Source organism: Equus caballus, chromosome 11 (genome assembly GCF_041296265.1).
Source record: "Equus caballus isolate H_3958 breed thoroughbred chromosome 11, TB-T2T, whole genome shotgun sequence".
Taxonomy (NCBI): Eukaryota; Metazoa; Chordata; class Mammalia; order Perissodactyla; family Equidae; genus Equus; species Equus caballus.
The window spans coordinates 49,403,668-49,427,964 of NC_091694.1; the positions used below are offsets into that span (position 1 = coordinate 49,403,668).

Genomic DNA, 24,297 nt, shown 5'->3' on the forward strand with positions numbered 1-24,297 from the left:
TAGTTTCTGGGCGCTGATCACGCTGGATCCGCAGGGTATTCTGGGAAGTGTGGTTTTACCGGCCGGCCCCATACGGAGACAGATTTGGGCATCTCAAGGATGGGTAAGTGAAGTAGTGACATTTGTGAGGTCAGCCCAACCTGGATTGAGCGAGGTAAATCTTGAAGGAAGGTTTTGGATGTCTAGGTTTATCCAGGTGTGGGTGTCCAGTACACACGTCTCAGGCACTTTCCCAGGTAGTGACTTCTCGCAGCACCGAAGCTTGCTCTGAACAGCTAGCGGCCTATTGACCTCGTCCCGCCCACTTTGGCGTCAGAATAAATACTTGACTGGTGATTGGCTTTCCTCTGGCGGAGCCCCTGGCTGATGGGCTGGTCTCGTCTTAGCCCCGCCCCAACTCTAGCCTCGTGCTTCCGGGCTGCCTGCCCGATAATTGGCCGCAGCAGGGACAGCGGGCCGCGGATTGGCTGGGCTCAGCGGCGGGTTGAGCAACTGGAGTGAGGGGAGCAGTCGGGCCAAAGATGGCGGCCGCCGAGGGTCCCGGCGGCGACGGCGAGCTGTGGCAGAGCTGGCTCCCTAACCACGTCGTGTTCTCTCGGCTGCGGGAAGGACTGAAAAACCAGAGCCAAGCCGAGGCTGAGAAGCCGGCCTCTTCATCACTGCCCTCATCGCCGCCGCCGCCGCCGCCGTTGCTAACGAGAAACCTGGTGTTAGGCCTCGGCGGGGAGCTCTTCCTGTGGGATGCAGACGGCAGCTCCTTCTTGGTCGTGCGCCTCCGGGGCCTCAGCGGCGCCGGAGAGGAGTCCTCCCTCTCCCAGTACCAGGTACGGCCGGGCTGAGGGTGGAAATGACCCGCCGCTGGGATCTGAGCTGGTCTTTCGGTTCCCTTGCCATCCCGGCTATTTTCCGTCTTCCGGTAGATGCGCTGTTTAAGGGTGGGCAGACGTCCGGCTTCGGGTGGGAAGGTCTCTCTTCCTTATTTCATTCTCCTCCCGCCTGGCCGCATAACCTGTTAGAGCCTGTCTTTCCGTATCTCTCATTCCTTCGACAAATGGTTGTTGACTCCAGCCACTGTGCCCGACGCTGTTATAGGAACTCGTGCTCTCGAGGTGCTTCAGTCCCTCGGGTCTGGGAGGAGGGGAAGGACCATGGAATAATCAATAAACTATCAGTGAGGCAGGTGCTCTGGAGAAAAACACAGCAGGATAAGGGGATGGGGAGTCTGGGTGCGCTTGCTGTTTTTAGTAGGTTGGTCCTGAGAAACCTATTTCCAGACGTGACGCTCATAAAGTAATAGGGATCATCCTAAGCTTTCTCTTGGGCTTGTTGCGAGCCTCATGTCGGGTAATAGATTTGAGAGCGCCAAGTTTGGTGCCTGCCATGGAGGAGGAATTCCCTCTTAATTCTTTCTTTTTCCGTTTAGAAAGTTAGGCCATCCCCAAAGTTGGAAGGGATTTTTGTTTTTGATAAGCCAGCAGCGTGTGAAAGTGGGTGTGATCAGAAAGTATTCCCCACTTGCTGTAATCCGATAGTACTTTGTGGAAATGTTTACTTATAATAAATGAGTACTCTTCTTTGAGAGATTAAAAAATCGAAAACCTTGGCAGCCATCCTAATGCATGACATCTGTTGTGTGCCGTTGTCTGATTCGTGTTGATGAGAAATTATTTGAATTTTAAAAGGTGCTAGCAGTGTTTCTGCAGTTCTGAAAATAGGTCACAAGTCTACAGTCTACTTACTGTAAAATATCAGTTTACAGGAGTAAGTGTCGGATGCTCAGCACGCAGTATTCTGATAGCACACGACATCACTGTGCAGCACCTGGCACATCATGATGAATTATTCATGCTTGTTTGTTGTCTGTCTTCTTTTCAAGATTGTAAGCACCAAGGCAGGAGCCATGTCTGCCTTGCTTATTTTTGTGTTTCTGGTACTTCACAGAGTACCTGGAATGTATAAGCTCTCAGTAAATAGTGGTGACTGTCTGAATGACCCTCAGTCCTCCAGAATCTCCAAAACTTGGAGGAGGCAAGAAAGCAGCTTAGCATGAGTTGCATCGTAAACATTAGCAAAAGCATGAGCAGTGACTTTAAAAACAAAAGAAAACAACAGCGAAAAACCCTAAATACTGTGATTATCACGAGTGATCTAAGGTGATTAGATTGTATGTATAGCGGAAGAAAGGTGGCCTCTGATTTGAGATGTACTGTCAAAATTAAGTAGAAAGAACTTGGGGGTTGAGAAGATAGGAAAGAACTGCCGACAGGAGGAAAAACAGTTTCATTAGAATCAGCAAAGGGCAGCTGAAAAAAAACAAAACAAGACTTACGTCAATAACAATTAATAGAGATCTTCTTATGTTCAGAACAGTCTTGTGTAAAAGGATTTTGGCTTTGGGTGATTCTCCATACATAAGGATAAGCAATACATTGGGAATCTTATGGTTTATTACTGAAAGTAGAAAGGGAAAAAAAGGGAATTTGACATGGTCATGAGAGAAGAAATAGGAAGTACTAGTAGAAGAAGGGAATTGTTTTGAGAGCATATGATGCCGAGACAAACAGCTTATCAGAACCCCCTGAAAATATCACTATTCCATTTTAAACTGCGTGGGCAAAGCAGCGTTTTACCTCCTGCAGGAGCTCTTCAAGCCATTCTTTGTCTTATTGTACTATTTCTAATATAAAATAGTAATTATCATTTATTAACACTTGTGAGTTCTTCATTTGTCTCTTCACCAAAGCATATATTGAGAGTCAGTGAGCAATATGCCATATACTTTGCTAAAGATACAGAGAGGAAAGAGATCTCAAGTAATTCATAGTTAGTTGTGTGGGATAAGCAAGTAAAAGGATAATTAGAATACAGAGTGGTAAGAACTATCATAGAATTGTCCAGAGTATAGGAATACAGAAAGATGCATTTATCCCTGGCCAGAAGATCAGGGCTATTTTCTTGGGAGGAAAGTGCGTAGAAGCTGAGTCTCCAAGGATGTGTTAGGCAGCTAAAAATGGAAAATGAGGGCATTGCAGGAGAGGAACAGTTGTGCAGAGACACAGAGGCATAACAAAGCCCGATGATTTTCCAGAAATACAGGTTAATCTGATTGGCGTTTGAAGTACAAGTGGGGAACGTTGGAGAGTTGAGACTGAAGTGGTAGGCTGGAGCTTGATCATAAAAAGGGAAACTATGTGTAGTATTTATTTATCAAGGTAGGGAAATTTGATACATTTTATATAACATTCCAATCAAAATGGTTAAAAATATTTCTTCAGTTAATGGCCCAAGTGTTAGTACTTATCCAGAATGCTTCATTATCCTACAGTTAGAGAAAACTAAAGCAGTACTGTGCTTCCAAGTAACTGCCACATATATTTACATTAAAATTAACTCTTTTGACCAGTTTGCTTTAATTTCCAGAGATTGCTTTGCATAAATCCGCCTCTGTTTGAAATCTATCAAGTCTTGTTAAGTCCAACGCAACATCACGTAGCACTTATAGGAATAAAAGGAATTATGGTATTAGAATTACCTAAAAGATGGGGGAAGAATTCTGAATTTGAAGGTGGAAAATCAACAGTGAATTGTAGGTAAGTCATATTTTCATTTAGTGTTTATAATTTGTAATACATGTAGAAAATTGTACAAGACCAGTAGTTTTAAAGGTATGTTTACTGTGCTACTATTGAAACATCAGGGTACTCCAGATGGTCTGCATGTTTGCTTCTTGTGATGATAATGTTTATAGCATATGTGTGATTGTACTTTTATTCTGCCTGAATTGTCACATTGCTGTCTCATTGGAAGTCAGGCTATTTTTTCAAGTAGGTAGAAATAAGATTTTTTTTTTTGAGGAAGATTAACCCTGAGCTAACATCTGCTGCCAATCCTCCTCTTTTTTTTTTTTTTTTTTTTTTTGCTGAGGAAGACTGGGCCTGAGCTAACATCTGTGCCCAGCTTCCTCTACTTTATATGTGGGATGCCTGCCACAGCATGGCTTGACAAGTGGTGCGTAGGTCCACATCTGGGATCCGAGCTGGTGAACCCCGGGCCACTGAAGCAGAGCACGCGGACCTAACCACTATGCCACTGGGCCAGCCCCTAGAAATAAGATTTTTTAAAAGCAGTTATTACCTATGAGCCAGACAGTTTGCACATAAGTTTAACTAAGTTGTTTTTTTCTGTATTATTTTCTTTTTCAACAAATCCAGAAAAGTGCAAGTCTGAAAGATCTACTGAAATGAATATAAGGTAGAAACCCACCTTTAGCTCCACAACTTATAGGTTAGGTCCCCTGAAAATGTTTCCTTTTGAAATCTCTGTTTCCTCGTTTCCACAGTAGGAATGATAATATCTGCCCTGGAGTTTCCCTACAAGATTACTAAAAGGATCACATAAGGTGCTACGTCTAAAATCCCTTGTAAAGTACAGTATAATAAAATACCCCACGATTTAGAAAGCATTTTTATTTCAATTCTTTGATACTGATTGAATAGATGCTTTGAATGCTCTCTTAGCAAGATTTAAGAGAAAGAAATTTGAAGGAAAGAAGAGCAAAGAGTGTTAAAATAGACTTTCCTTTAGAAGGTTTTTCATGCAAGCTCTACAAAGTGTTTTGGGAAATTGTCATCTTTGTTTCAGCACCACTCCGATTGCTGAGAGGTTCTTCACCAGCTCTGCCTCTCTGACTCTTAAGCACGCTGCCTGGTATCCGAGTGAAATGCTGGATCCCCACGTGGTGCTGCTGACGTCAGACAATGTCATCAGGTGCAGTTTATTTTTACCTCTTGGAGCTTTGTGAGTGGGAAGGTTCTGTTTCTACTTAGTTCACAGCTGAAGGTACCGCTAAATGGGTCATTGGAATTTGGAATACTTGTCTGATGGCTCTTGTAACCCATTCTCAGTCATGGAAGAATCGTCTAAGTGCTCTAACTTACATGTCTTAGTTACTGCTATCCCTCTCAACTGCTCCCCCGTCTCTAGGCTCTCCGCTCCTAATCTGACCTCTAAGTACTGTTAAAATAATCTTGCTAAAACTGTTTTCATCATGTCCCTCTTTTGGAGGTAGGTTAGCATAGGGGAAAGAGAGTATAATGGGGAATTGAGAGATTTGAATTCTTGTCCCAGTGCCACATCTGTCTTTGAGGTTTTAACTCCTTTTTAGGGAAGCCTCAGTTTCCAGTTTGTAAAATGAGCAGGTTTGTTTTGATAATTTCTAAAGCTCCTTCCAGGTTTTGCACTGTATGATTAAATACTCTAATCCTACAGAGATTTCTATTATTAGTTCACTTTCTGGATCTGCCTTATGTAAAAAGTTTATTTAGACTGACTGAGGTACAAATACCTCCAGTTTTTTGTTTGTTTTTTGTTTTTCTTGAGGAAGATCAGCCCTGAGCTAACATCTGCCGCCAATCCTCCTCTTTTTGCTGGGGAAGATTGGCCCTGAGGCAGCATCCATGCCCAACTTCCTCTATTTTTTAATATGTGTGACGCCTGCCACGGCATGGCTTGACAAGCGGTGTGTAGGTCCGCACCTGGGCTCCAAACCAGCGAACCCCAGGCCAGCAAAGCAGAACATGGGAACTTAACCACTGTGCCAGCAGGCCGGCCCTGCCTCCAGTTTGATGTTTCCTAATCACTACTTTTAACTGTGCTCTACTAAGTGTTCCTTCCCTGCTGAATGCTTGATCCCTTAATGGCAACGTGTGCAGATCTCATAGCTTCCGGTTACTTTTACTTATTAAAACTTAGTCTGTCCGCTTTAAAACTGATCTCAATTTCAGTCTCAACCCCATCACAGGTCAGACTCTGAAATGAGTGGAGAGGGCATGATCTGCTCTTCGACTCTTCTCCTCACCTCAGTACCCAGAGGAGGAGGAGAAGTGTGAGGAGGGAGGCTGCCTCCTCCTTCCTCCGGGTCTAACTCCTGTAGAGTGCGAGCACGGAGAATGGGATAGCTGAGGCAGACATCTTACCTGACTGGTTGTCTGTCAGTGATGGGGGCCGCGGGCAGCATGTCCTTGATCCTGGTTTGATCTAGTTCCATCTGCTGCTAGTGGCCCCCACCGATGTGGTAGTCTCTGCACACATGGTGTGTGTGTCTTCGGGGGCAGTGTTTAGGCTCCAGCTCCCTCCATCACTGCAGAGCTCTGTCTCCCATTGGTTCTGTCAGCTCTCCATGCCCTGAACCCTCTCTCAGGATGGAGTGTCTTCAACTTGGTATCTCCTGCCTTCTCACCCTAACTGTTGTGGTCTTTCATACGGACCCATGGTAACTGCTGAGGTCCTTTTCCCTGTCCTCCAAGGGCCACAGAGAACTGGGCGTACTATACCATAGTCCTTTCCTATGCTGCTCCAGCCTACCTCCTTCAGAAATTTCCATATGAGAAGTAGATACCATATAGTGTTCACATGCCCCGAGCCCTAGGATATGACATATCAGGTTCACCCACGGATTCCCTTACCTTGGTGGCCTGTAGTTTTCTGCAGCACATCTAACATTCAGCTGGGAATTGAGATACCCATCTCCCCTTATTATAGATACCCCTAATCTGGCTTAGTTTCTCTTAGAGCCTTCCCTGCCTACCCATTTGGCTTTGGATTTAGGGGTAAAGAAGAAGGGAATACCCTCCCATTACAAACATTGTACTGTTCTCCCAAGGACTCTTGACACTCTCCCTCTTCATCTTCCTTTTATATGTGCTGGAAGAGGAGATGGTGGGGAGAGAGCATAGGGCTAGATCTTCCTCATGTTAGCCCCTAAAGGCCGTATCTGGCCTTAGTTATTGAAGCTTCTTTTTAAAATACGGGGTATTCTCTTTTCCTAAACTTTGGACCCTGTTGACAATTTGGGGGTAACAAGAAATTCCCACTCAATGCATTTGTTTTTCTTTTGCTAGTCCTCATTACAGTATATACTGTCTAGTACTTATGTGTATTTTGAAGTCAGTAACACTTGTAGGCATGTAGGAAGACCACAATGAATGTGTGTTCAATTGGGTCAAATTTGCATTAAAAACATTTATTAAATGGCATTTAATTGATAATGGAACAAACTAAGTTTAAAAATTCTTAGTGGGGTCAGACAAAATAAGTGATTAATTTGATGAAGACTTTATGATAATGATACTGCTGCCTTTTGGAAACTTCTTTCTCCTTTTAATGATAGCCGTATAGACTTTGAAAATTTAAGTTATTTTAAGTTAAAATGATTTTGGTAAAAATTTTTTTCCAGTTTTATACTTCCCCTTGAGAAAATTGGGATGACATGATATTGTGTCTTTATATAATAAAAACGTATAGATTCGAGGCTAAATGTCACTCACTCTGCCAGCCAGTTGGTATATAAAGAAGAGTGAGGTGTGGTCCCTTCTCCGATGAGATCTGGTGTCTAATAGGCAGAGACAGATGGGTATAATGGAAGGGAAGCTGAGGAAAGCTGGAAGATTTCGGGGCAATGGTGAGATGACTAGATAAGGCGCCTATGGCTAAGGACTTGGGATGAGAGAGACAAAGGTGCAATCGTATGGAGTAGGCCGATAAAGAATTTTGGTAAGGATAGAGAATATTTCTTCAGGTCCCAAGGAAATCTTCCTGTTAAAAGCTACTTTGTCAGTAACAGCAAGATCTTTGGCAAAGAAGTGCTTTTGATAACTGGTAGGAAAATTCTCAAGAACTGACTAGTTGGAGACAAAAGGGCAATTTTGGGAAAAGAAAGAGAATTTTAAGTGCTGGCTCTCTTCTCTTTTGATTGCTAGAATTTACTCTCTACGTGAGCCCCAGACACCCACTAAGGTCATTGTACTTTCAGAAGCAGAAGAGGAAAGTCTAACACTCAATAAAGGGTAAGTTTTTATTTGTTCATGAATTTTTAAAATTAGTTTATTGGGATTATAAATGCAATTTTAACAGCGGTTGCAAGGTTTTCCAGAGATGACTTTAGCATGCTTTTGGTTTTGTGAGAAGTAAACAAGAGAAGGCAATGTGAATAAGTGACAAGAAATTACAAATCTGCATGTCACTATAACTACCAGCTTGATCTTTTTTCAAGAAAGTTCTAAAATGTGAGTGGTTGAAACTTATTCCCTGTTGTATCTTGAACGACAGAATGAATTATAACATTGCAAAATTACGGAAAGGGTGAGCGTGTGGGGCTGGAGGCCTACCTGCTGTTTGCTCAGTGTGGATAGGTAGATTGCTGAACCAGCACAGCATCTAGTATGCCAGAACCTGCAGTGGGACTTAGATGGCCCTTCGCATTCTCCTGTGACCCTGGCTTCTTTTATGTTTTCTTACCCACTACAGGGACAAGTTCCTGGCTACTTTGACCACTAACAGAATCACCCTTTGAACTCACAAACCCCATTCCTCTGGCCTCCTGATCAGTCTTTCTGGTGATTACCACACGATCACCCACAGCGTGTGCATATAGAGTGAAGCTTTTAGCAGCAGTATTTCTGGAAGTTCCATTTAGTTCTTTTCATGTCTCTGTGGTGGTCATATCTAATAGTCTTGTTTATTTTTGTTTTTCTAACCTTTATTCCTCGGAATATTTTATATATAGCTATTCTGTATTTGACAGTTTCAGTATCTAAGTCCTGGGGGTAGGGGGTGGGGGTCTAAATCTGTATTTGTTCTTCCTCCTGACCCACAACCATAGTGGCTTCCTCTTGTGATTGCTGATCTCTAACTATGAACTTATGTTTACATGATCTTAATATTTGGGAATATTGAGAACTGCAGTGGGGGTCTGTTCCTTTAAAGAGGATTTCTCATCTGCTTCTGCCAGGAATCAGAGGTTGCCACTGACCTGGGACCACTTTAATTCTCTTTGATAGTCCCAGAACTGAAAGTTTGAGTTAAATAATTTTAATGTCTTATGGTACCAGTTGCTTAAGTTCCAGTGCATCCATCTCCACAGTGGGGAAATACTTGCCTGTGGGAGTTGATAGGCCCTGTTCTGGTGTCGGGGCGTTTTCTCCCTGCTGTGTGTCTCCGTAGCTTATCAGCCTCCTTTTGACAGACGCGTCTGGATGTGAGGCTGTGGAGCAAATGCAGTTGTGAAGAGCATTGGCTGTGGCATCCACACCCGTGTGTTCTAAGCTCAGCCCTGCCACTTGTCAGCTGTGGCATCTGGGCAAGTTATTCAATGCACTAAGCCTCATTTCCATGACTGTATGTTCCATGACTTTAAAAAGTAGCAATAGTGTTCATTTATTAGGATTATTGTACAGAATAAATGAGATCATGCCTAAAAAGTGCTTAGCATGGGTCACAGCGCAGAGTAAGTACTCATTAATTGATACCTATATCATTATTAGAAATATTACTATATTTGTTAAGTTTTGATGGCTTTGAAGTCTTTTACGTCTCTTTAACTTAACTTCTGTGTCTCTTTGTCCCATTCATTGTCTTGATTTTTGAGTTTAACTCAGGCAGTTCTTTTATTCTGGGTTTTGAGATTCCTCGTTTTTTTTGCTTCCTGATACCATATACCTTTCCATGTGATAAAGAAACTAAGATACGGTACTTAGAATACTTCAGAATGATGTTGACTCTCAACTATATGAAATTGTGATTTTACTATACTCATATTCATTAACTTTGTGTTAAACTGGAATCTTTTGAGATTACCAATGATACTAAATTTTAAAATATAAAAACAGCATGTTTTATCATTTGTCTTTCCTGATTATAAAGGTAATGTATATTTATTATAGAAAATTGGGAAAACTACAGAAAAATATTAAGTAGAAAATGAAATCTTTTGTAATCTCCTGTAGTGTATCCTCAGTATAGCAGCCAGAGTGATACTTTTAGTATAAATCAGATCATTCTACTTTCCTGCTCTCCACAGCCCACTGATCTCTCAGAGTCTTTACCGTGGCCTGCGAGGGCCTACAGGTGTGCCCCTGACTGCCCCTCTCCAGCTGCGTTCCTCCCTCTGTGCCCTGACTCTCTGAGCTCCAGCTGCCTTGGCCTCCTTGCCATGCCTCAGGCAGCATCACCCACCTTCCCACCCTAAGCCTTCACCTGCGTGCCTCCCTCTGCCTCAGTTGCTCCTTCCCCAGGTAACCACAGACCTCTCCCTCCCTCCCTTCCTTCAAATCTTTGCTCAAGTGTCGCCTTAGCAGCCCTTCCCAGACCACCCAGTCTCAAGTAGCGCCTCCATCAGTACCCTCTTACCGCACCTTATTTTCTTCATAACGTCGTTTTCTGACTTGGTGTTGTCTGTTTGTTTCTTCTCTGTTGTTGTCCATCTCTCTCATGAGAGGGAGGGCCTTTGTTTAGTTCACCGATGCATTCCCAGGACCCTGCGGTAGTGCCTGGCACAGAGTAGGTATTAGTAAATATTTGTGGAACGACTGCATCCCACTGCTCAGAGATAGCTGTTGATGTTTTCAGGTGTTTTCTTCCTGTTTCTTTTTTGTGTTTATGCATGTCTATATGTGTATATTTTACTATTTGTGTATCTGTATACTTAAACTATGTAAAATTAAAGTCGCACTGTATAATTTTATGGCCTTCTTTCATTTAATTTTGTAAGAATTTTACAGTGTTGTTTAACATTTTTCGTTTTTTATCTTCTCCACTGAATACAAATTTTATCCCTACCTCCTGTTATTGGACATTTTGTTTTTGTTTTCAACAAATTTTTAAATCTCTTTTCAGAAGGGCATATACCGCATCTCTAGGAGAGACAGCAGTTGCATTTGACTTTGGGCCATTGGCAGCAGTCCCGAAGAATGTATTTGGACAAAAGGGCAAAGATGAAGTAGTGGCATACCCACTGTACATCTTATATGAGAATGGGGAGACTTTCCTTACGTATGTTAGTCTGTTACACAGGTAAGTTGAGGAGGTAACCCACCCGAAATGAAAACCCAGCTGGGTTGCAGTATAGACTGTCATAGTTGGACCTGGCATCCATGTTTTTGAGTTTGTGGAAGTGTTGCAGCCTTTCAATACTTGGCTTGCATATTTTGGAGAAAGAGTTGGTATGTATGCTTTGACCTTTCATTTCCTCATATTATTTGGGTAAGTTCCACAGAATTCTTGGATAATCACTTCAGGTAAGACTGGATTTGTTTTCACAAAGTCTAGTCAATCAAAAAAGTATTTATTTTGTATCTTATATGAACAAGGCACCATTGGGATGGTTAGACGTGATGATCTGGTATCTTATGTCCCAGTTGTGGAGGAAAGACATATGTACACCTGAAAAGATAATTGGCCATACCACATTATTGTTACACAGGCAGTAAGGATCCAGAGGAAGCAGAGAGCATTCTGACCGAAGAAGTTCAGGGAATTTTCAGAGAAGGAATGATGTCATGTGGTACTTAAAGATCTAATGCAGGATTAAATGAAGCTTCAAGGAAGGGTAAAACCATGTTAGTCACAAGGGCAGCATGAAGTAGAGTATGAAAACAAGAAATGCGAGTGTCATTCCAAGTTCACTGGTGAGACATTCGGGGCTAGGGTGGAAGATTCAGGTAGGCGGCATTAAATGCTAAAGCTAGAAGTATCTTCCCAGGGAGAATTTGGTGGAGTTAAACACCTAGTTAAGGAAGCTGGAGTCTTATCTGTAGGAATAGGGTAGTAGGAAGCCAGGGATGGTTTCCAAACTGAAGGATAAGACAATTGGTTAGGGAATGGAGTGGGGCAGAGAGACTTTTAAAAAAGCTGTTGCAAAATTTAGCTTACCATCTACAAGAGTTTAAACCAGGGAGGTTGTAATACAAAGGGAGAGCTGAACACAGTAGGTACTACAAGGAAGGAGCAATAAGATTTAGTTACTGATAAGGGAGTGAGCCATTAACAGAAACATTCAGGTCAGGAAGGGCAGCTAATTTTTGGGGAAGATTTGTTACTACAAATGGTCAATTTGACACTGTATTGGACCATTAAAGTGGAAATATTCCATGGACAGTTGGAAATACAGTACTGGAAAGAAGATGAAGAAGGTAAAAATAAAGAAATAATAATCATCTGTCATGGCGAGAGAGTTAATAGAGGATAAGAATTTTGGGAAAGTTTGTAACTAGGGAGGCATAAGGCCAACGGCTGAACATTGTAATTTATTCATTTATAAATCGACCTGACAGATATTTATGCAGAGCCCACTCTGTAACAGGAGATGGGAGTACGAGATGGAAGGCAAGTTCCCTGCTGTGTGGTTCCTTGTCTCCCAGAAAGTCATACAACAAACCAGTAACTGTAGTACAGTGTGGTGCTCAAGGAATCACAGGGTGCTGCAGAGTGGGACAGAACAAATGCTGAGGCCTGCCTGTCTCGGAAGACCAAGAAGATGGTAATACGAAAGCTTGGGCCTAAAGCATTCACTAGGTAGAAATGGGAGCAGAAGCGGTTCCAGGAGAGAGAAGAGAGTACGCAAAATGGTAAAGATGAGAAAGATGAAAGAGCTTGACAGATTGCAGAACGGTGAGGGTTCTCTATCAATTGCATTCTCCTTGACAGAAATCTTCTCTGCCTTTCACACATGATCTCTCTTGAGAGGCTTTTGTTGTAATGTTGTCACCCTCCCTTACTCTTCCTCCCGGCCTTCATTTGTCCACACTGTGGTCTGCCTAGTAACTTTAGCCCCAAACCTGAAAGTCATCTTCTGTATCCTCTTACATACAGTTCAGTCCCAAAATTCTATTGATTCTACCATGAAAATTTCTTGAATGTATGCACCCTTCTCTCCATTCCCCTGTCCTTGCTTCAGACCCTCAACCATCTTCTGCCTAGTTTATTGTTCTCTTAGATAGTTGCTCTGAATCCCGTTTTGGTCCTCTCCGTGTCATCCTCCTCACTACTGCTCACTAGCAGATCAATCTTAGTAAAGTGAAGCTCTGTCACTCTTGATTTAAACCTCTAGTGACACACTGTCACCCAGCAGATTAGACTCTGAGCACTTTAACATGGCACATGAGACCATCTACTTCATAAGCCAGTCCTGAATATCTGCTTGGCTACTTTTCTGTTGCCTTAGACTTTGAACTTTGCCTCCCGTTATACTAAGCTAAGTTTCCTTCCTCTTAGTTTTCTGTCTTTCATGCCTCCAGAGCTTTCTATGTGCTGCTCCCTAGCTTGGAATGTTCACCACTCCTTCCCAGAATATACTCTTTCCTCATTGATTTATTTATACACCTCACTTTCTTTGTACCTTTCTGTGTTCCTTTGTATCCTGTAAATCCTTGCATCATTACACTTACCACATGGTATAGTGATTCTAGTTAAATGTTCATTTCCCCAACTAAACTGTCACTTCCTTCGGAGTGTCATCTAGCACTCAATAAATTTATCTGTCTAAGTCTAATCCAGTTAAATATGTGGCTGTGAAGCCCTGAAGATAAGCTATATTTCAGAAGGAAAGATTTGGGACTCATCAGTTTATAGGTAGTAGTTAAAACCAGGCATAGTTTAATATGTTCTCCTATAAGTTTGTATCTTGAAAAGAGAAGAGGGCTTACAACAAAATCTTGGAAAGCATCAATATTTAAGAGACAGAAATTAGAAAAGGACATTAGAAAGGTGTGTTCAGAGAGACAGGAAGAGAGAACTAGGGGAAAGAATTGTTAGAGAACCTAAGGGTGTTAAGAAGCGGTCATTGTTAACCAGTGATAAATGCTGCAGGAGGTCAAGTTCAGTGCCTTTTGGATTTAGTACCTGGAATCTCATTGGTGGTCTTTGCCAGAGAGGAGCTTCTGTGGCGTGGTGAAGGCATAAACCATAGTAAATTTAGGGCAGGGTGTTCCAGCCCCTACACTGTTGATGCTGGAGCTGAGGAGTTCTGTATTGTAGAGGCTGTCCTGTGGGGGAATGTTTAGCAGCGTTTCTGGCCTCTAGACACCAGTACTCCCCCTACCCCCTGACCCCCCAGTTGTAACAACTAAAAATGTCTTCAGGTATTGCCAGTGTCCCCTCAGGTGCAAAATTGTCTCCAGTTGAGAAACCAGGGAGGTAGAAATTGAGTAGGAAAGCGAAAAAGTGGAGACATTGGGAATATACTATCTTTTTGATTAGGGTGTGATAGCTGGAGAAGGGCAAAGGCCAAAAGGGGTTTGAAGTGATGGGCACAGGTATCTTCTGTCAACATTTCCCAAATGTGTTTTCACTCTTTCTTTAGCCCTGGGAATATTGGAAAGCTCTTAGGTCCACTGCCCATGCATCCTGCAGCTGAAGATAACTATGGTTACGATGCTTGTGCTATACTCTGCTTGCCCTGTGTCCCCAACATCTTAGTGATTGCTACTGAATCAGGAATGCTGTATCACTGTGTTGTGCTGGAAGGGGAAGAAGAAGATGACCAAACAGTAAGTTAGGCTAGCGTGGGTATATTTGTATCTCCAACACCTAGTGTAGTTCCTGGACCAGTATGACTGCTTCTTAATTTATGAGGAATTCTAGTTTATATCTGGGACTTCTGTGTATTTCGAACATTAAACACTTAAAGTTAATTGAACCCCACCTACAAATCTAAATGGGAAGAAGTTAGCAGGTGCCCAGCTTACTTGGGCTCCCTGCATATTTCTTTCTGAATTCTAAATTGCAGTCCTCAGTGACAGATAGAACCTTCGGCTCACTGCATTGGCCCTTCTCGTAACTTGTTTACTCGCATCTTCCTAAAAGGAGAGAGGCCTTTTTTCTAAGAATAACGAGGCACTGTTAGAATAAGCGGTGGAATTAAGAAGAATTTGAAAATACTATTTGATGTAGCTTTTTGCTTCTGTTTTTAATTGTGCACATTTCCAAATCAACATGAAAGAGTAAAATTACAATGCTTTTTTTACAGTCAGAAAAGTCCTGGGATTCCAGGGCCGACCTCATTCCTTCTCTGTATGTGTTTGAGTGTGTTGAGTTGGAGCTTGCCCTGAAACTGGCATCTGGAGAGGATGAGCCCTTTGATTCTGACTTTTCTTGTCCAATCAAACTTCACAGAGGTAAAGTATTCACTGAAGCAGTTCTTTTATCCCATCATATGGATACTGAGACTATCACAGATGTCCCCGTCTCACTGATCTGCTCTGTGGCTCCAGCCTTTACAAAGTTGACTGTTCTTTTGGCCTTTTAGTCACTATGTTCCATGTCAGGTCCAAGAAAGACTGAGCAAATCTCCCAGGTTTTAAGATAGTGGTCTTCAGTCTGGATCCACTCAGACTTATAATAGTGAACTTTTCCTGATCCAATCAAAAGTAGATTTCATGATTCACTTACTTAAGTGTATGCAAACTTAAATAAACTTTAAAAATCAAATTATAATGTACTGATTTTAAAATATCTTTTTTCATTTTAGAACACACTATCTTGTTATTCCCAGACCCAGTTTTAATGTTGTCCTTTTTATCTTTTTCTCTTTTGTTGTAACTTACCTGGGTTGGTACCACATCCTTCTGGCAGCTTCTCTCTGTTCATCTAGGGAGCTCTTGGATAAAATGCCGAGAATCGAAGGATCTTTTATTCAGACACAGAGTGGCTGAGTGGAAGGGTTTGTGGCCAGGAGTCTGTAGTGTCCTGGATTTGAGTTAGCGCTTTAACAGTAATAGGTTCTGTAGTATTGGGCATTTACTCAACCTCTCAGGGCTTCAGTTTTCTCATCTGAAAACAACAGGGATAACAGATGATTTCTAAGGTCCCCTCTAACTCAGAGATCCTGTACTCCTATTTGCCCTCCCCGCTTTCTCAGAGTCTCCTCTAGAATCTTGTCGTCTTCCCTGTGCAGAATGAGGAACAAACGCTTACTTAGTCTGGAAGAGTTTGATGCGCCTTTCCTAGTTTTCCTCTGTCTAGTCCTATTATAGTGCCGTTAGCCAGGTAGAGTGCGTAGGTTTGATAACAATGGCTTCAGTTCTACTAAAGTATAGCCAAAAGATTTAAGGGGATAGTGGTCCTTATATAATAAACCAGCAAAGCGAACTCGTCGGGCCTGTCTAGTTGAACAGTGTTTGGGGATATATAGTCTTAATCTTAAGTCTCAGAACCTTGCTTTGTAGATGAGGGAATTGAGACCTACTGAGGTAAAGTGACATAAACTAATTGATTTCCTTGTACAGATAAATCTATCTTTGGAAAATCTTGAATGTAGGCATTTTTATCTTAGTTTTTCTAATAAGAGTTAACATTTTCACATGTGAAACTAATAAACTTTTGACTCATTCATATTTGTATTTAAGGCATATTACAATAACTGAAACATAACTGCATTTTAGATGATATAAGTGAAATGGCTACCGTAAAACATCTGGGGGGTGTCTAGCAAATTCCCTACTTCTGTTACTAATGTTGCTTCCATTTCATAACAGACTTCTGTTATATCTCAGTATTAAGATTTTTCTGTTGACTTCAGCACTAAACACATTTTGAAAAGCCATTTTAAACAATGGTAGACCTAATGAGATGGTTTGAACCTTACATTAAGTGTCAAGTGTGGCCAAATGAAAGAAACTTTTCAATATTTTCTTATTCAAAAAGATGACTGCCATAGACCAGGAATTTTTATAGCATAATGCTATTTTCAGAGGTGTTATGCAGAACCCCAGCGTATAAAACAGATAAAAATAATGTAACATCTACTTTATAACATTTACTTACTATAAGTTCATAGTAAGAAAGTGAGGCTGTTAGATAAAAGAAAAATTTAATTTAGGGTGACAATTGTCATCTTAAATCAGCTTTAGTATATACGTTATTTCTTTATCTTGTTTTAATTGTTTAATGTTTTAAAAATCCTGAGTCACAGAGATAAATATTTATAAATAATAATAGCTATTCAAGATTATTCAAGATCTCACCTTTTAGTCTCAGGGTAGTCTTACGGATACTAGGGCTCAAAGGAAATATAGACATTTTCATTAAGATTATGTAACAACTGCTCATATTTCTTAGTATAAATATAAATGATTGTCACACAAAAATTGTATCCAAAACTTAAACTGTCTGTAAGTCAGCGTTATCGAGACAAGTAAAACTTCACCTTTCACCCCTGGCTTACTGTCCTCTGACTGAACTGTTCAGTCCCCTAAGCAGTTGTCCTGAAGTCTGTTTTGGTACCTGTGCTGCAGCAGTTTCCTGTGAGTACATGTGTGCAAGCATAGGTTTCCTACGGAGCCATGACCTGTCTTCATCGCCATTTGATTTTGAAGAACTGTGAATAAAGGCACAGAGGCAGACAGAAAGGCATAAATGAGTTACTTGACAGCAAGTGTTTATGTTTTGGTGAATTCTATTGTGTTAATATTTAGGAAATAACATACTTGGATTATGTTTATTAATTATGCTTTTTAAAATGTTTATAATATATTTGGAAATTGAATTCAGATTTTAAAATTTGAAAACCCCTGACCTAGTGCCACAGCATGAAGGTGCTGGAGACCTTCCATCAGCAAACATGCCTGTGGGCTACTGGGCTGAATTCTTTCAGTTTTCTAATGGGAACTTTTATGTCATTACTGACTCCCTCTGCAGATCCCAAGTGTCCCTCGAGATACCACTGCACTCACGAAGCTGGCGTGCATAGTGTTGGGCTAACGTGGATTCATAAACTTCACAAATTTCTTGGATCAGGTGAGTTTTCTGAGCTTTTCACTGTTTCACAGGTTCTATCAAAAAGTAGTTTGGAATAGAAAAAAATAGAGAAAATCAATGAAACCACAAGTGGGTTCTTTGAAAAGACTGACAGACCTTTAGCTAAACTGACCAAGAAATGAAAAAGAGAAGGCTCAAATTACTACAATTAAGAATGAAAGAGGGGTTATTACTACTGACCTCACAGAAATATGGAAGATTATAAGAGAATAGCATGAACACCTATGTGCCAGTTAGATAATCTAGGTGAAATGGACAAATTCCTAGAAAGACAAACTACTGAAACTGACTCAAGAAGAAATAGAAAATTTGAATAGACTTGTAACAAGTAAAGAGTCTGAATCAGTAATCAAAAAACTACCCAAAAATAAAAGTTCAGAACAAGATGGCTTCACATCTCAAGAATTTATACCAATTCTTCACAAGCTCTTCCAAGAAATAGAAGAAGAGGAAACACTTCCCAACTCACTCTGTGAGGTCAGTATTACCCTGATACTAAAACCAGACAAAGATGTCGAAGAAAACTATGGACAACTATCTCTTATGAATATAGATGCAAAATATCCTCAACAGAAGACTAGCAAACCAAATCCAGCAACATATAAAAAGGATTACACACCATGACCAAATGGGAGTCATCTCAGGGATGCAAGGTTAATTTAACATCCAGAACTAATTAATGTCTTACACCATATCGGCAGAATAAAGGACAAAAACCATATGATCATCTCAGTAGACACAGAAAAAGCATTTAAGAAAATCCAACAGCCTTTTGTGTTAAAAACACTCAACAAACTAGTAAGAGAAAAGAACTTCCTCAAACTGACAAAAGGCACCTATGAAAAACCCACAGCTAACACCATACTTGATGGTGAAAGACCAAGTGCTTTCTGTATTAGCTTCTCTTGCTGCTGTAACAATCACCACAAACTTAGTGGCTTAAAACCAGATATCTGTTATCTTACAGTTCCATGGGGCAGAAGTCCTCGAATGGCCTCACTGGGCAGAGAGTGTTCCTTCTGGAGGCTCGAGGGGAGAATCCATTTCCTAGCCATTTCCAGCTTCTGCCACCTTCCTTTGCATATAGCCCCTTCCTCCGTCTTCAGAGCCAGCAGTGATTGGACGAGTTGAGTCCTTCTCACCTTGTATCACTCTAGCCTTCTTTGTTTCTTCCCTCTTTCACTTTTAAGGGCCTACCCAGATGATCCAGGATAATCCCGTATCTCGGAGACATATGATGGGCAACTTTAATCCCATCTTCAATCTTTATTCCCTTTGCCATGTAACTAAAGATGTTCACCGGTTCTGGGGATTCGAACACAGGTGTCTTTGGGGAGTTCATTATTCTGCCTACTACATTCCTCCCAGTGGTCCCCAAAGATTCACATCTGACCCACATGCAAAATACATTGATCTTAGCATCACTATAGCAACACGAAGAATAAAATCTCATCTAAATCTCATGAGCTCAAAAGTCCCCAATCTCATGGTCCAAATCATCTAAATCAAATATGGGTAAGACTCTGATTATAATCTCCCCTGGGGCAAAATCCCTCTCTATCTGTGGACCTCTAAAACTAGAAAACAAGTTATCTGCTCCCAGAACACAACGGTGGGACAGGCATAGGTATCAGTTATAGACTCCAGTTCAAAGGGGAGAAAAGGAAAAGGAAAAGGAAAAAGGAACCATAGGTCCCAGGCAATTTCAAAATCCAGATTCTGCTAGGTTTCAAGGCCTCGTGATAATCTTCTGGCCTTGCAGCTCAGCCCTCTGAGTAATCCATTTTGCAGGAAAGGTAGCATTTGTAGAATAGTTTTTATTAGTCTGTTTCCTGCCTGTAGAATTGTGGAGGTAGAACAGCCTCTCTCATCCCTTCTCTGATCCTTTCAGTGCAAGCCGGCAGTGTTTCTGTGGGCACAAAATTCTCAAGAAATGGGGCCAGCCCCATGGCCGAGTGGTTAAGTTCACGCACTCCGCTTCGACGGCCCAGGGTTTCACCCGTTCGGATCCTGTGTGCGGACATGGCACCGCTCGTCAGGCCATGCTGAGGTGGCGTCCTACATGCCACGACTAGAAGGACCCACAACTAAAATATGCAACTAAGTACTGGGGGAATTTGGGGAGAAAAAGTAGGGGAAAAAAAAAAGATTGGCAACAGTTGTTAGCTCAGGTGCCAATGTTTAAAAAAAAAAATTCTCAAGAAGTTTTGGGTCTCCTGTGTCTACCATGAGGACTCACTCTAGCAGACAAGAGGTTCCTCCACACAGCTTTCCTACATAATCCCATCTCTAGTTTTTGGCTTCTGCTGAGATGAAGGATCTAAGTCACATTCTTAATCTCTTCAGAGAGCCTTTTGTGTGACTGAATATTCTGACCTTTTGATCTTTCTGAGGTCTTAACAAAAGATTGAGCAGCCACACCAGTGGCTTTTTCTCTAAAACATACTTTCCTGACAGTGAATCTCTTAATTTTAGCATCTTTTGCCATCCAGATAGGCTGGGAATTTCCCAAATCATCAAGCTTTTTTTTATTTTTGTTTAACAGTTCTTCCCTCAATTATATTTTTCCTTACATTTTACTATAATTAGCAAGAAGAAATCAGGCCATTTCTTTAAACCCTTTGCTTGGAAATCTCCTCAGCTAAATGTCCAATTTAGCTGTTTACAAATTCTGCCTTCCACACTTTCCCCTTAAGATCAGGAACAAAAGGATGTCTGCTTTTGCCAGTTCTAATCAGCATTGTAGTGGAGGTTCTAGACAGGGAAATTCACCAATAAAATGCAGTAAAAGACATCAGATTGGAAAGAAAGAAGTAAAACTATCTCTGTACTCTGACAACGTGATCTTTTATGTAGTAAATCATAGAGGACCCACTAAAAAACTATTTAAACTAAGACATGAGTGCAGAGATTCGAGATCAATAGACAAATAGCTGTTCTGTTTCCATGCAGTAGCAACGAACTGCCTCAAAGGAAATTAAGGAAACAATTCTATTTATAACAGCATCAAAACAAATGAAACACTCAGAAATGAATTTAACAAAAGAAGCGCCAAACATACTCTTAAAACTACAAAACATTGAAAGAAATAAAAAGAAGAGGCCTAAATAAATGAAAAAACATCCCAAGTACATGGATCAGAAAACTTAATATTGTTAAATGGCAGTCTTCCCCAAATTGATGTACAGATCCAATGCAATCCCTGTCATAATTCTAACTGGCTTCTTTGCAGAAATTGACAAACTGATCCTAATGTTCATATGGAGTAGCAAGTGACCTAGAATAGCCAAAATAATCTTAAAAAACAAGAACAAAGTTGGAGGTCCCACACTTGCCAATTTCAAAACTTATTACAAAGGTGTGGTAAGCAAGACAGTCTGATATTGGCATAAGGATATACATAGAGGTTAATGAAATAGAATTGAGTCCAGAAATATACCTTTACACTTACAGTTGATTGGTTTCGACAAGGGTGCCAAAACAGTTCAGTAGGGGAAAGAATAGTCTTTTCAGCAAATGGTGCTGGGACAGGTGTACATGCACATGCAGAAGAATGAAATTGGACCTCTACTTCACATCATACACCAAAATGAACTCAAACTGGATCAAAGACCTAAATATAAGAAGTAAAACTCTAGAACTACTAGAAGAAAACACTGTCACAAAAGTGAAAAGACAACCCACAGAATGGGAGTAAATATTGGCAAATCATCTATCTGATAATGGACTTGTATCTAGAATATATAAACAACTCTTAGAACTCAATAATAAAAGAATAAATAGCCCAATTTGAAAAATGGACAAAGGATTTGAATAAACATTGTTCCATTGATGATATACAGATAGCCAATAAGCACATGAAAACACGTTCAGTATTATTAGGCATGGAAATGAGATTCCACTTCACCCCCACTAAAATGGCTAAAATCAAGAAAGATGATGATAAGTGTTGGCAAGGATGTGGAAAAATGGGGACCCCTGCATACACTGCTTATGGCACGGTAAAATAGTGTAGCCACTTTGGGAAAATAGGCTGGCAGTTCCTCAAGTGATTAACATAGAGTAACCAGTGAGCAGTTCCACTCCTGAGTATACACCGAAGAGAAATGAAAACGTATGTCGACATAAAAACTTGTAAACAAATGTTCATAGCAGCCAAGTAGCCCAGTGTCCATCAACTGATGATTAGATAAAAAACTTGTGGGATATCCACACAATGGAATATTATTCAACAACAGAAAGAAATGAAGGACTGATGTGATACGACATGGATGAATCTTGAAAACATGCTAAGTGAAAGAAGCCAGTCACAAACAACTACAGGTTGTATGATTCCTTTTATAGAAAAGGTCAGAATAGGCAAGTCCACAGAGACAGAAGGTAGGTTAGTGCTTGTTGCCTGGATCTGCGGCAACTGGCAGAGACTAAGGAGTGGTCGCTAACTGGCATGGGGGTTTCTTTTGGGGAAGTGAAAATATTCTAAATTTTTTGTGGTGATGGTTGTACAGTTCTTTGAATCTACTAAAAACCCACTGAATTGTATACCTTAAATGGGTGAGTTACGTGATATTGTGAAGTACATTTCAAAAAACTGTTCTAAAAATAAAATTGGGTGAGGAAGAGACTGGAAGGGAATGATTTCTGGGATTGTTGTCCTCAGTGAAACATTTCTGCATTAAGAAATTTGACCAAGGAAAATGCACTTTCCTTCTTGGGGCAGAAATCTAGACCCCTGTGGAAAGGAGACTTCTGTGTCAGAAAGGCCTACTCCTTAAGAAGCACTGGGCTGAGACAGGAGCTTAATGGCATGTAACTAATATTGTCAGCATTTTAATTGAGAGACTTTTGTCTAAGCGTCAAGTACCTTATATAATGTGCTCCTTTGTAGATGAAGAAGATAAGGACAGTTTGCAGGAGCTTGCTGCGGAGCAGAAATGCTTTGTGGAACACATCCTCTGTACGAAGCCCTTGCCGTGCAGGTGAGGACCTGCCTCCCTTGTATCCACAGATGACACTTGCTCGTTTCAGTGATTCTGATACATGTATGTACGTTACACTCGCCTGAAGACGTGAGACTTCGCCCCTAAGCGTGTCAGTTCCTCAGACGCTCATCAGAAGTCCCCCTGCTTCAGGGCCGCTCCACACTGTGTCCTCTGTCTGGAAGCTATTTCCCTAGTCGCAGCCCCGGTTTGCTGCCTTCACTTGGCTAACTCTCTTTCTTCTTTCTGATCTTAATGTCAGTTCTTCAGAGGGGGTTTCCTTGATTCCCCAGTCTAACTTAGAGTTGTTCTATTATTCTCTTTCTTTGCAGCACATACTACAATTGATGTTTGTGTTTGTTTAATGTCCGTCGCTACTACAAGAATATATATGTTTCATGAGGGCAGAGACCGTGTGTGTGTGTTTCGTACTGTACACTGTCGCCTCGTGTCTGTGTACTCAGTGTCCGACAGAGTGCCTAGGAGATATTCAGTATATATGTGATGAGTAGAATAAAGGGACTGTCTACAATGACTCCTGGGTTCCTCCCTGGGATAACTGAGGTGGTGTGGTACCCTTCAGAAAAAATGGGCACAGAGGAGAAAGAGTGGATTTGGGAAGAGAGAAGGCGAGTTGTTGGGGGCACTTGGAGTTCTCTGTTCCTATAGGACATCGAAGTGCAGGTGCCCAGTAGGCAGTGGACATGGAGGTGTGCAGTTTGGAGGGGTCTGGGCTAAGACGGTCTGCGTGTGGGAACTGTCAGGACTGGAGCCCTGGCTCTGGTGAAGGTCACCCAGGAGAGGGCCTAGAATGAGTAGAGGAGACCTGAGATAAGAGTCTTGAGCAACATTTTCATAGAAGCAGTGAGTGGAGGAAGAGGAGCCCGGTCCAGGAAGGAGAGACTGAAGAAGTACCCGGAGGAAAGGCTGTCAAGGATACAAGGAGGAGGATGTCTCAGAGGAGGCAGTGGGCAGCAGCATCAGATAAGCACAGGAAAGCGGTCACGAGTCTAGATTTGGCAGTGCAGGGGAATCCATTGAGGAAAACGCCTCTGGGGGTGGAAGAGGAGAGCAAACTGTACCAGGCTGAAAAGGGAATGAGAAAATGGATAATAAAATCCCACATGTATATTTCAAAAACAGGTAAAATTAAACAGTATTGCTTAGGAATGAATACATAGGAAAACTGTAAAGCAAAGCGAGGACATGAGTATCACGAAAGGCAGAATAGCGATTACTTCTGTGCAGAGTGGAAGGTCGTGAGGAGGGAGGGTCGCATGGCAGGGCTTAGGGAACTGCAGTGTCAGCGCTTGACCTGGCTGGCGGTTGGTCCATACGTGTCCGCTTCTGTCTGTAGACTGCCCACTAAAAATAGAAACTGGAGAATTCTGAACCTCCCAGATTCCCGCTCAGCACCCCCCTCCACCCCAAAAATGGTGAATGAGAGATGTAGACGGAGAAATAGTATTGTAGGCTACTGTTTAAAAACCGCTGGTTCTAAAGGAAGGAGAGGAAGAACAGGCTGAGATTGAAATTATGGTGGAGAGGGTTTCGAATGGAAGACCTATGAGCTTGTTCATATGGAGAGATTTTGAAACGAGAGTTGATGGAGCAATCCTCAGAAGAGCTGAGAGGAGATGGTGTCAACAATCCGGGGATGGAGATGCGGTGGCACGTGGGGTGGAGAGCGGCATGTTGGCAAGAAAGACACTTCCTGTCTGAGGTCCTC

General features: G+C 41.6%; 1 protein-coding gene and 1 long non-coding RNA gene across 4 annotated transcripts in view; one reads left to right on the top strand and one right to left on the bottom strand.

The window, feature by feature from the left end:
* The first annotated feature begins 37 nt into the window (after window positions 1–37).
* NUP88 (nucleoporin 88) overlaps window positions 38–24,297 on the top strand; it is a 28,949-nt gene continuing 4,689 nt past the window's right edge. Inside the window, exons 1-9 of one of the 3 annotated variants that reach the window (XM_001504741.5) lie at window positions 38–824; window positions 3,421–3,590; window positions 4,642–4,767; window positions 7,758–7,844; window positions 10,672–10,848; window positions 14,135–14,321; window positions 14,801–14,948; window positions 17,470–17,568; window positions 22,478–22,568. In XM_001504741.5, the coding sequence (XP_001504791.2) occupies window positions 522–824; window positions 3,421–3,590; window positions 4,642–4,767; window positions 7,758–7,844; window positions 10,672–10,848; window positions 14,135–14,321; window positions 14,801–14,948; window positions 17,470–17,568; window positions 22,478–22,568 (1,388 nt within the window). In that variant the 5' untranslated portion in view covers window positions 38–521. The remainder of the gene's footprint in view (window positions 825–3,420; window positions 3,591–4,641; window positions 4,768–7,757; window positions 7,845–10,671; window positions 10,849–14,134; window positions 14,322–14,800; window positions 14,949–17,469; window positions 17,569–22,477; window positions 22,569–24,297) is intronic. The other 2 variants (XM_023653325.2, XM_070227975.1) reach the window with 2 other exon arrangements.
* LOC102147931 (uncharacterized) lies at window positions 8,853–23,654 on the bottom strand. The gene is made up of 5 exons (XR_011423450.1): window positions 22,454–23,654; window positions 17,056–17,149; window positions 15,378–15,603; window positions 10,191–10,325; window positions 8,853–9,040 (listed from the first exon to the last, which is right to left on the bottom strand). It is a non-coding gene; the product is annotated as an uncharacterized lncRNA (long non-coding RNA).